At 53.6% G+C, this 12,472-nt stretch overlaps 3 protein-coding genes across 3 annotated transcripts; all 3 read right to left on the reverse strand.

Moving 5' to 3' along the window:
* Nucleotides 1-1,940: 1,940 nt before the first annotated feature.
* CCM_06507 (uncharacterized protein) lies at nt 1,941-3,228 on the reverse strand (the record flags this gene model as incomplete). Its single annotated transcript, XM_006671648.1, has 5 exons — nt 1,941-2,172; nt 2,321-2,388; nt 2,444-2,596; nt 2,677-2,773; nt 3,008-3,228. The coding sequence occupies 5 exons, from the start codon at nt 3,226-3,228 to the stop codon at nt 1,941-1,943; spliced, it is 771 nt and encodes a 256-aa protein (XP_006671711.1).
* Nucleotides 3,229-4,633: 1,405 nt separating this feature from the next.
* On the reverse strand, nt 4,634-5,458 carry CCM_06508 (muramidase, putative; the record flags this gene model as incomplete). The annotated part of the gene is made up of 1 exon (XM_006671649.1): nt 4,634-5,458. The coding sequence occupies one exon, from the start codon at nt 5,456-5,458 to the stop codon at nt 4,634-4,636; it is 825 nt and encodes a 274-aa protein (XP_006671712.1).
* A 1,856-nt stretch (nt 5,459-7,314) lies between these two features.
* On the reverse strand, nt 7,315-9,949 carry CCM_06509 (serine/threonine-protein kinase hal4; the record flags this gene model as incomplete). The annotated part of the gene is made up of 2 exons (XM_006671650.1): nt 7,315-9,467; nt 9,892-9,949. The coding sequence occupies 2 exons, from the start codon at nt 9,947-9,949 to the stop codon at nt 7,315-7,317; spliced, it is 2,211 nt and encodes a 736-aa protein (XP_006671713.1).
* Nucleotides 9,950-12,472: the final 2,523 nt, after the last annotated feature.

The raw sequence follows: 12,472 nt of genomic DNA on the forward strand, positions 1-12,472 counted from the left end.
CAGACGACAGACGACAGACGACAGACTCAGGCGCGCAAAACTTGTTCAAGGCCCTGCGGCTTGACCAGATAGGGACCAGCACTGTTTCATTTTATTAATAACGGCGCGAGAGACATGCCAGCAGGACAATCCCCGGTATAAATAAAACAAGCAAGACAATCATGATCTTGATATCGGTGGGGAGGTCAGTAACCATTCTGAAAGCAGTTTTCTCACACCGGTGTAGAGATGGTAAAAAAGACAACCGAGTCGACTATTTGGCTTCAATAACCAGGAAGATGACGCAGGATTATTTCGGGATGGCGTAGTTGGCCCGGGCCTTGCGTTGGCTAAAGTAGTCGGGGATTAAGCGGCTGAGAATTGCGATGATCACACAACCTTCGAGACCAAGAAAGCAATAGCAGAGAATTCTGCCGAGTTGGGTCCAGTCGCTTTCTTCTGCCATCCGAAGTGCGGGGATTCAAACCCAGACAGAACGATGGAGGAGAAGATGACGTGGAGCGGACGATTCGGCGGCACTGTTAGTGCTGTGATGGTCCTCGAGGATGTCCAAGGGCTTGAACTTGAAGGAGAATAAGGATGGCAAGCGGGGGTACTGGCGGTTGTCGTTGTCTCGGCCTCTGTCCTGAAAACTTGTTTGTTAGCTCTGGCCAGGCACAACCGAGTTCGATGCCTGGTCTCGAGCGCTGCCAGAAGTAGGGTCGCCTCTGCCCCTTACTCGTCGCATTCTATCACGAATACACGCCACCCCGCAAGTACAAAGGAGGAGCCCGAAGGAGACGCCGAAGAAGACGACGGGAATAGTTTCTGCCTTGGTGAGGCCTCTAGGCTCGATCATCACCACAAAACCGGGGGCGTTCGAACCTTTGTAGAGAATGCTGGAAGAATGGTAGAGAATGCTGGAAGAATGGTAGAGAATGCCGGAAGAATGGTAGAGAATGCCGGAAGAATGGTAGAGAATGCCGGAAGAATGGTAGAGAGTGTAGTTGGCGATCCAATTGTAATAAACTGTAAAATGCTGTAGAATTATGCAGAGACGTGGGATCTTGTTGGAACAATGTAGAATCTTCAACGCAGCATATCCTCTGAGGGCGGACTGCGAGCCTTTTATATGTCGCTCTCAACACGCGCACGCCGTAAATTCCCCCTTCCAAGCGCTCCTTTTCCAAGTACAACTCCCTCTCTGGTTCCACAGTTAAGCAGGGCGGTTAGCAGGTATACGCACGCGTGTAGGGGGGGAGGAGAAGGAACAAAGAAGCAGAAGTAAAGCAAGGATAGAGGCAAGGCCTTTGTACATTATACGGGCTAGGCTACGTGCAGCACCTTCTAGTGGCTTGACGCGTACCTCGAAGTGTAACCGAGTGATAATACCGGCAGTGTTGTTCTCACGAATCTATTTGCCTTCCGTGGCATAGGGATTTCGGCTGTATGGCTAATTGTGACAGCCGCATTGGTAGCCGCTGGAACCCTCCGGGCTAGCCCATCACAGGTATTATATTCCATCTACTATTTTCCTTTCTTCTTGTACCTTTGCACTACGGCTGGCGCGTACCTTTATGGGGGCACCCTGTTGGACCTATCACCGTGGTCCAGTTCTGACCTGTATACGAGAACAAGACTAGGTAAATTTACAGTCAACAAGATCGTGGGGCTACAGACGTGGGCTTGCATATGCTGATGGAAGTAACGTGTAGATTGATGATTCTATCAGTGAGGTAGTAACTGACAAAATCGGCGCAACAAAAAAGAACAGAAAAGGAGTAAAAGAGAATAACAAAAAGAAATAAAACGGGCGGCGATAACAAAGACTCCTGAGCGTTGCAAGAAAGAAAGGCAGAAAATACAGAAAATGCAGAAAATACAGAAAATACAGAAAATACAGAAAATACAGAAAATACAGACGACAGACTCGCCCGCGAAACTTGGATGGGCTTGGCAGCTCACGCGTCCGCCGGCGGTTTTGTCTTGGACATGGATCTTCGTTTTGATAGGTAGCAGGCACCCAAGCCTAGAGCTGTTATGCCAATAATACCCAGTGTAATGCCCACGGCTTTCTCTGTTGCCATAAATTGCCCTGGTTTGAAGTAGTGATAATATTCCATTGCAAAGGTGGCAAGATCAGCCTCGGCAGAGATGGACAGGGAGATATCGGGGGCAAGTAGACGATTCAGACTGTTTTAAGCGGAGCAGGAATGTTGCATTCGAGACGTCTTTGACGGCTTTGGTGCTTGCAATGGTTCTCGAGTATGTCCAAGAAGATGAAGCGTGGGATACTGTAAATGTTTTCGAGAGCGATGGTGGTGATTCGTGATTCGTCGACCTTGTCCTGATACTAGTCGTTAGCTCTGCGCGGTCATCGACGGGTTCTTGGCTAGACTCGAGGCCGGACTGGCAAGGGCAATCCCGTTCTAATACGAAGATGATTAGAATCGAGGCATAGTACCGCGATAGGAATCATAAGAGCAACATCGTCGGGGATGATCTGGGTGACGCTGCTGTCGGATTCGAGAACAGAAGAGTCTAATGGCAAGTCCACTATGAAAGCAACTTTCCAAGCTTCAACAAATTTGATCCCGAGAATGGCAAAGAGACCTATCTGGACTCCAAAGACCGTTTTGGGTTCCAACGGCTGCAATCAAGCTCGCATGGGAGGGATGGAGAAATGAAACGACGTACCGGGGACGGTTTGACTATACTGACCAAGACAATTTTGTACAGAATTATTCCTAGTCGTCTTTGGATGTGCGTGGCCTGCAATATAACGTAGAGTAGACTATTTGAGTATTATAGACAGTGTAATATCGCAGAGCTGTGCAAAGACGTGGGATCTTGCCAGCCTTTATTCTCCCTCTCGCCACCTCTCTCAGCACGCACGGCGCCCCAACTCAGCGTCAAGCCCATTCTTTATCTTTCTTGTCCTCCTTCACAGACCCTTTTCCGCGCCCTTGTCTTTCCGCGCGTGCGACGAAACTAGCTGTGCCCTTGCACAGGCGCGGGCCTTGTGTACGGCTGGTACTGCAGCGGGCTCGGCGCGTAGACGGGCGGCGGCGGCGGCGGCGGCGGCGCTACCGACACGGGCGGCGGCGGGGGAAACGGCGCTTGGTCGACGTCTTGGATCGTCCGTTTGCTCCTGCGGTGTTTGATGTAGATGCCGCCAAGGACGGCAATGGCGACGACAAAGAGGATGGGGATGATGATGAGCTTGATCGCGCCGCCGATGAGACCCATTGTGTAAGCCGCGGGGGTGGTAAAGTCTCAAAGAAGATGGGGGAAAAAGAAGGTTGTAATACAGATTGAGTTTGGCTGTAATAACTGGGGCTATGCTGAACGATGATTTTATTCAACAAAATTTAATCTCTCGCCTCTAAGAGGGCGAGCCGCGAGTTATTATATCCCTTTCTTTGGCGACAACAGTCTCTCGTGTTTCACAGACTGTCCTTCTCTTTCATATCTCTCTCGTGATAGGTTCCCAGTCACCTGCCTCGTCACAAACTCAACGTCGCAAAAGGCGCTTCGAGCAAGTCTGTCGCTGGCCGAACGATATGGGGGAGGGGGCTCGCCTTCACAGCCACAACGCCCGTTCGGCAACGCGGTGCCGAGCCGGTTCTCTCCACAGCACGAAACGGGACGAAGCGTAGCATCGGAACGGATCGGGCGCTGTTATTGGCTTGTTGATCCTATTCCCCTGCTCATCTTACTCACCGCCAAGGAACTAGCAATCGTCGGAGACAGGGACGAGGAGAATCAGGGATCTTCATGGTCGGCGAACCGGTCGGCGTGCTGGGGCGGCCAAGCAAGGGTAGCGCTTTACGGCAGTGTAAAAACCTCGTCGGCCATTTTCCGTGACTACCACTTTGGACAATTATTCGTCTAGCTGCATTGCCTCAGGCACGGCACTTGGTTTGGGCGCTTACATTGATCCCCCTCGTCGCACATCCTGGACTCTGCACAGCCTCATTGGCGGGGGCTGGCTGGCCGTACGAATTATGTACCCGAAGGTGACCGGGAAAGCAAAGTAAATGTGATGGGATATGTCGAGAATTCTATGGAAACAGATATTCATCTTGCTCGATACAGAGTAATGGAAAAGTCAGACGGGAAGGGAGTTGGAAGCTTGTGTTGCAGGTTCACCTTTCTCACGGTTACACGGTTTGTGGTTGATTAAACCAGAAATGACACATTCGACCGTGTTCATTTATAATTTAATTTACTAATTATTTCCCCATCTCACACTCTCCTTCCTGAAACCGGCTCTTGGCCCTGGACTTTGTCGTCGGTTGACTTTATCCTCACTTCTGTAAGAGGCACAAGAGAGTGATGCAGATGGATCTCAACGTGGACAGGACACCTCTAGACAAGGCGGTCGGCTGAGAAGCCTCGTCGACTGCATCTTCTTTGTCAGTTCTGTTCGCCCGTCATCACGCCAATTGCATGTACTCTTCAACCATCTCCTATTATCACGAAGCAATCACAGGCCACAGCGATATATCGCCTAAAAGGCTATCAAAGCCATTTGTCTTTCTAAATTCTACTCTCATCTAATCGTTTTCCTCGCCCATAGTTCGACATAACATCAGCACATAACCATGGCAAGCCCCAACAGCATACACCAGTGCCAACCCAGTCTCGCCCTTTACGGCACGACGCCCGGCTTGCGGCACTCCGACGGCGAAAAGACCCATCCGGTGAGCCTATTCGCGATATCGCTGACATAGCACGCCGTGGCGCCCACCGGATCGCCGAGCTTCTCAAAGTCGGCCGAGCCCGAATTATACAGCCTCGCCGCCGCGTAAAACATCCTCTCCTCCTTGCTGCCTGTGCTGTTCCTCGCCGCGGCGAGCGTCTGGCGCAGGCCATCACCATCCTTTGTGCCGCCAGCGCCGTCATTGATCATCTGCGTAATCTGCTCCCACGGGCAGGGGTCCTTTGTGGCGCAGTCGCCGTCGCCGTTGTGGCTCTGCATGAGGCCCGGGTTGCGCACGCCGTTCTCCGTCGTCGGCGCGCGCACGCAGCCGTTGGACTCCTGCAGCACCGTGGCCAGGACGAAGCGCCGGTCAATGTTGTTGGTGGCCGCGGCGGCTTCAATCGCCGTGCGCAGCTGCCACGTCTCCTTTTCGGAATTGTCCGCGCCCCAGCTGTGGTTGGAGCACGACTGCGCAATCAGCGGCGCGTTGGCCTGCCACAGCGCGTCAAACGAGCCCCAGTCGCCCACGGCAGGCCAGCCTTGCGTCGTGGACCCGTCGCCCTTGAAGAGCGTGTAGTTGTCGGGCAGCGCCGCCACCGAGACGGGTTCCGCCGGCGCGGCAGGCTCGGCCGGAGCGGCAGGCGCGGCCGGAGCGGTGGTGGGAGCGGCGACGACGGGCGTCGTGGAAAAGGTCGTGGCGACTGTGGTGGTGTTGGCGTCGGCGCCGTGGACGCCGGCGACCAGCGCGGCGGAGAAGAGGGCAATGGCCAGCATTGTTTTATTAGTTGTCGGTAGGGACAGGGGGTCTTGAGGAAGGAATGTAGAAGAGAGTGTACAGGTGCTTGCCGAGTTGACTGGGAGACTCAAGCGACGGCATCGCCAACTTTATGTACTCGACGTACGTGCCGCCTCTTTTCATCCTCGGAACGACTCGACTCGTCTTTCCATGCCCTCCCATCACCATCATGCCCCGATGTTACAATCTATATCCAAGCACCGCATCCCACTCACCAATTTTCCGGGTCCTTTGCCTTTTGCATCACCAAGCACCGCAACGCTGACATCGGGCACCGTTCATGTGTCTCTCGGAACCTGTACGGCCCGCTTCATGTTGCCTCCGTTTTCATGTTTCTCATGGCCCTTTTGGTCCATCCGTTCATGCGCCCATGTTGCATGTGGGACATCCCTGGAAACCCGTAAAACGTCATCTGCCTTGGGACAGACTTGCGCCAATGAGGTGTAAGCAGCTCTGCTAAAAGGGGCCTTGTGGTTGAAATGGTCCAATGTCTATACTCTAGTTGCGACGAAAAAGTGGAATACGTTATGACTTGATAAACTAATAAAGAACCTACATACGAGTATCCTCCCTTCTAGAATATGTTTCAGAATCTGCAGCCAATCGTCAAGGTTGGGGTTCCTTCATCACGCTGGTGTGGGTGACATGGGCCGATTGGCAATTTCTAATAACATCTCATCCATCATGGCCACCCTTTCATCCTACCATTCCTGCAAAAAGCGAGAAATCTCGGCTTGATTTCCCCTCGTTACAGTCTCCCCAACGCCCCTTCCTTTCCCCCACGCATCACAAGAAGCCATGACTCTCTCTTTGCTCTGGCCCACGCATAACTTGCCGCAAGTATCAAGGTCATTTTACTAGGTAGTTAGTTTCTCCTTGGCAACACCATAGTACCCTTGGCACCCGATGGTTTAACCTGGGCCAAGGAAAGGAAAATGCCTCGCGGAAACAGACACCGCCGCCCCCTCTGATCATGCCCGCGCACGCACCCTTTTCCCCGCTCTGCGATTGGACCCTTTTACCTCATTGATTGAAATATACCCACGTTTCAATAGATATTGCCTTTCCTATCGTAGGGGTGCGGCCGTGACGTCGCCGGCTTCCCCGTCCGAAGATGCGCCGACTTGCTGCCAATCGCCATCGCGCCCGTCGGCATCGACCAGAGGCGGCAAGCCCGCAACGGCCCTAACTAGTTACGCGCCAGGTATTGATTTGACATGCCAGGCTGCTCGCGGATAGATCGGCCGGCTCTTGTTGAGTCAAGTTTCGTTGTGCGCCATTGGCTCATGACCTAGGCCTTGTCAGCTACCTTGAGCTGTTACACGAGTACCAAGAACCATATCCCGCATCATGCAGCCACTCAAGGCGGATTCCTCACTTTCATCAGCACTGCCAAAGTCATTTTTGCAACTGTTGTATTGTGCTACACAACTTCATCCGCCTATCCTGAGCTGCATTGCTCACAGGCCATAACGTATACAAAAAAGACAGTATAAATACGACGAAAAGCAGGCTCATTCATGCTCGAAGCGAATGTCCATTCCGTTCCAACGCCGTTCCCCGCCTCACCTATAGATGATTCGCCTCCCCAATTTCCTTTAAACAAAAGCAGACAGGAGAACCCATCAACATGTACACCGCCACCTGCAACGCCAGAAAAGGGCTCCATGCTAAAGCCCATACCAGAACTTGATCTAAAACAGACTCAAGGCTCGTGCCCATTAATAAGAATATGGCAGGACAAAAGAAAATAAACATGTAAAAGGGCGTGATTCTTCAAGCGATATATATAAAGTGTGCAGCAGACGCCACAAAAATACCCGCTGTGTTGGCTTTAGTATCCGGGCTGGCCGGGCATCTTGCCCAGCGAGTGCGAACCCATCGTCTTCGGAGGAAGGTGGCTGTGGCAAAAGATCCTCCTGTTATTCGCCGAGTTTGACTTGGTGGCATCGATGCACAGGGTTGGGTCGTCATAAGACTCGACCTGGCAGCATTCAATGTTCTTCATCCATCGGTTGCTGGCCGCTTCGTGAATGCTAATGCGCCTGCTGGGGTCGGGGTTGAGCATTTGCAACAGCACGCGGCGCAGCGCAGGAGGGTTGACCCCGACGTCGAGGGCCAGGCACTTGGGGTAGTCCGTGTCGGTGATGGCGGCTTCGGGGTCGGGATGTCTATTGTACCAGCGCTCCCAGCCTTTTACGAGCTTATCGTAATGCGTGTTGCCAGGCTCAGCGCGTGACCAGATGGCGCCGCCAAAATTGAGGTAGAGCATGACAATGCCGGTACCCCAGACATCGAGTGCGCGCGGGTCGTAGGTGCCCTTCTTGGCAAGAACTTCGGGTGCAATATATGGTTCACTGCCGCAGATGCCAGGGTTGCAGAGACGAACATCCCCCATGTTCTGGCCGCACAGACCATGGGCTTCGCGAAGCCCAGGGTGTGTACCAGTAAATACCTCGGAAACACCAAAGTCGGTAATCTTGATTTTGCTGTCCTTGGTAATGAGCAGGTTCTCGAGCTTAATGTCGCGATGGGCGATTCCGTGGGCGTGCAGGTAAGCAACGCCCTGGACGAGCTGCTTGAAGATGCAGAGGCGGTCCTTCAGCTTTGCGTCGCCCTTGAAGAAGCCCTTTTGGACGAGTCCAAACAGATCGCCCTCGGAGCAGTATTCCATCACGTGGTTCCATCGGCCGTGGTCGGTGCAGAGGCGAATAGTCTCGACAATGTTGGGGTGGTGCAAGCTCTTAGCGATGCTAAACTCCGACTTGATTTTCTTTTCATACTCGTCTTGGCTCTCGCTCTTGGACTTGCCACGGAATTCCTTGACAGCGTAGAGCTCGTTGGGGCAACCTTTGCGGGCCATAAGGGTAACCTTGGAGGCGGCGCCCTTGCCCAGGTGCTTGCCGTGACGACCAAGCAACTTGTGCTGATACTCGAATTCCGCAAGAAGCTCAGCAGTATCAATCATAAAGTCATCAGGCAGACTGAGGCTCATGCGACGAGCCTTGGTACCAGTGCCTGCATCAGGAGGAAGGGCCCAAGGTTGTCGCTCCGCAGGGTACATCTTATTTCCGGCGTGCTGTTGAGGGGGCAGCCCGGGCGCGCCCGCGCCATGGTCGAAGCTGCTAGCACGACGAGGAGTCTTTCCATTACGTCCGCCGCGCGAAACGAAGTTGACAGCACGACCGCGCAGAGTGAAGCCGGTCGAGGCGCGGCTCTTCTTTTGGAAGTCTTCGGGCCCAGGCAACGACTTGCCAAAAATATTGCTTCTATTTGAGGGGGCCATCATCAAGGGCGAGCCAGGCGTAGGAGGCGAATTGGACGCCGTAGACTGAGTCTTGTAGGATTCTGTGGCTGGGATGCTGCGCGGGGCACTGGTCGGGGCCTGGTTGCGATGTGAAACGCTGTCTGTTGAACTGGGCGTGCTAGAGTCGAAGACTGGCGCGTCGCGCTCAATGGCGGACGACGAGCGGCGGAAGAGATTCGTCATTGTGCGCTTGAAACTGGAGGTAGAGCCACGGGTAGAGCGACGAGTGAGGGTGCCGGTTTGCGGTGCGTCGGGTTCGGGTTCGGACTGCTTTGGCGTTGGAGTTGCAGGTTCGAGGGTAGGAGCAGTTGTGTTACCAATAATAGTGCGGGCGCGACGAATCACACGTGCGGGAGTTTGCCGGGGGGTTGTCTGGTCTATAGGCAACTGAGGCTGAGGGGTTTTCTTAGGATTGGAGGTGGGCGGATTTTGAGCAGTGCTGTAGTGCGTCAAGGTGAGATTTTGGTCAAACTGCGAGACGTTGGTAAAATCCTGGGAATGACGGCCGCTGCTAACGGGAGTAACAGGTTCGATAGGGGATTCGCTTCCCGATTCTGCGGCTTCTTCCTCGAGGATAGGATGAGGGATGTCGGCAGGGTATTGGCGTGGGGATGAGAAGCTATGCGAGTAGAAGTGGCGATCATGGAAACTCGCAGCATCCGTAGAGTCTGTTGTGGCGGCTAAAGCATCAGTATGAAAGGGCAATCGAGTGAAAAGAAAGGAAGATGAAGAAGAATAGAAGTTGCATTGGCTTGGACTTGGAGAAAGGAAAACACAGGGGCCAGGTCACAAAGGCGGGACAAGCTGCGGAATCACGTCACAGGCAGGTGGCAGGCGGCGCTGGGCAAGGATGAGAATGGATCAATAAGCAGGGGAACGCCGTTCATCAGTTGTCTGTTGAGGACTGGCTGGGCAGGTGGGCAGGCGGCCAGTAGACCGGCGAGGCGGACCAAGAGACTAATAAGAATAGTGGGCATGGAGGCTGAGGGCTGGTTGTGAGTGGTGAGAGAGCGCGAAGCGTGGGCAGAAGGAGTGGCGAGGGAATGGTGGGCGCTGGGTCGGTCGAGGACTGAGTAAAGACCGGAGAAAGAGAAATGCACTGACCTGAATCGGGCGGCGCCATGGCCTGGGGTTCAACTGGGCGTAATAGTGTAGCAGCCATGATTGTAATGCGAAACTGCCGATGGCGCTGGACAAGCCTCGTCGTATCGTAATACCTTGATTTGAGTTATGCTTTTGGTCTGGAGCCAACTGCACGAGCCCGGAAGGAAGCGTGGTCGTCTTGTGCGATGTGTGACGGACCGGACAGGATTGGACACTGAACGAGAGCGGAGGCTGCGAACGGCGCGAGAGAGCGAGGCGACGAGTGGGTGGGCAGACAGGCCTGACGGAGACGAGGGCGGCGGGCAAGTTGACTTTTGGCGTGCCACTAGCGAGGAAGAGAGTTGATGCACCTGGTCTAGTGGTATCTGGTGGGGGTTTCCGTGTCGCGCTCGAGTGAGTTTGGTGAAGTGGTGCCGTCCAACAGCGAGCTGAGAGAGGTTCCGAGGGGTCGACAAAGGTAAGGTATCGAGCGGGCGGCGCTGTTACAGCCTCCAGGTACCCAGAAGACGTAAAAAACGCGCTAGAAATGCCTCTGCCCTAATAAGTGACAAGAGGATGAGGACGGGCGAGCGAGAGGGCGAGAAAAGAGTGGGCTGGCGGTGATTAGCCCAGTGAGATGGCCTCGAGATAGTGGGTGGTCGCGGAATTTAGCGGCACCCAACGACGTAATTGATGGGGTGGCTTGTCCTCTTTTTTGCGAAGAAGCGGGACAATGGGCGCTAACAAGGCGGAAAGGGTCGCTGCGGGCAGGCGAGGCGAGGGAAAGCCCTGTTGCTGCTGGGTGGTGCCGTGATGGGCTGGATGGATTGGATGGAGGCGTTGCTTGTTGGAGAGCGAGGCACACCACCAAGACGAGGAAGCTTGGATAGTTCCGCGGAGACGCCGAGAAGATCCTTTGGTGGGAGACGGGCAGGCTTTCGATGCAAGCCACAAAAGAGCTGTAGTGTAGAGATGAACGAGGAGAGGATTGTTCGGGAAAAGGATTCGCTTTTCCCGGTGGAAATGTCCGTTTGCTGGGGTAGCTGTATAGGTGATTTGGTGTCTGACTGGCTGTCGTCGTAGTATTGCACCGAGGACAAGGTCAATCTGAAGGATGAAATTGATAGGATTGTCGATGAAACCGTGGTCTTTTTTCCGTATTTTTTTTTTCTTTCTTGAGCTGCTGGCGGCTGCTAGTGCAGGTATCGAGAGTAGGCGACGCGTGGGGGAGTGGACGAAGCAAGGCGAGGCTACGTCTGTGAATCCATAGGAACAAGCAGACGGAAGAAACCAAAGGAAAAAAAAGAAAACCCCGGAGAGAGAAGAGGATAGAGAGAAATATAGGACGGAGGGGAGAGTTGATAAACAAAAACTCCACCAGACGAGAGAGGAAAAGAAAATGGCGAGGAAAGTAAATAGTAGATAGGACGAGCGGCGAGTTGGAAGCGTAAAAGTGGGCGTGGGCTTGGAGGCATTTATGAGGAGCATGGCGAGCTTTAGGGATGTTTTGGGGGGAGGGGGAGACTGTGGGGGGGGCGTGCAGGCCCTGTAGCAGGCTGTAATAAGAAATAAGAGGATATGGCCAGCAATGACGGCGGTGGTTGGGGGCCTGTAGCGCGCTGTAGTTGGCGGCCCAGGCAGCGAGCAAGTGTCCTGTCCTGTCCTCCAGGGGGCGTGCAGCATGGGCGTGTGGTCCATCAGAAACCTTGCCGGGGGGTGGTAAAAGACCAGATCGAAAATGAGAGGTAGCATGTACAAGCACAAGGGCCCAGGTATGTATCGTTGGCAAGTCGTCGGCATAAGATGAAAACTGAGCAGTGCACAGTTTGGAGAGATACTACACAGTCAGATGACGGGAGGCCGGGACGCGGATAAAACAGAAACAAAAAAGACACAAGTCATAAAAACTATATGCACGACCAAAGTACGAACAGGTTATACTTTATTATAATTATGGGTATTACATGTACGGATATTCCATCTTTCATCTTGATCAATCTCGCTTTACCCCACGCCACCAAATTCCCGCGCTCATCCACGAGTACAAAGTACAGCGTGCGAGCACCACCAACAAGGCCCTATAAAAAAAATCCTCAGGTACTAAGCGCTGCGATTGCCCTGGAACCAAGCCTATCTGGCCGCGAATCGCCTCGCTTTCCAACCCCGTGCCGTCGTTCAATCATGACCTCATTCCCAATGCCAATGCCATCCTGCGCCTCGACAAACGTGGCCCATCACCGCGACATCGCACATGCGAAAAATAGAAACACAAGAGGGGAGGCCCGGGGCATGGCTCCTCCATTTAAACGAACCTTTTGTAGTAAGCCATGCACTATGCCGCCTCGGGGGGGGAGCCAGTCATGTCGTTCGATGCCAATCATCGGACATGCTTGGCAGAGGCGCGTGTTGCTTATTTTGTTCCTTTCCTGGGGTGATGCTTCCGTGTCGTGCTGCTTGCATTCTTACTTGACTACCATTAAGCTTCTTCTTTTTTCTGCGGCGCTCTAGACAACAAACCTAACCACGAAAAAAACGCAGGCCAAGACGCCAGACAGCATCTTGCAGGCGCCCATCGCCCTGGTAAGCGCATACAAGGCACACG

This window comes from Cordyceps militaris (assembly GCF_000225605.1).
Source record: "Cordyceps militaris CM01 unplaced genomic scaffold CCM_S00005, whole genome shotgun sequence".
Classification (NCBI taxonomy): Eukaryota; Fungi; Ascomycota; class Sordariomycetes; order Hypocreales; family Cordycipitaceae; genus Cordyceps; species Cordyceps militaris.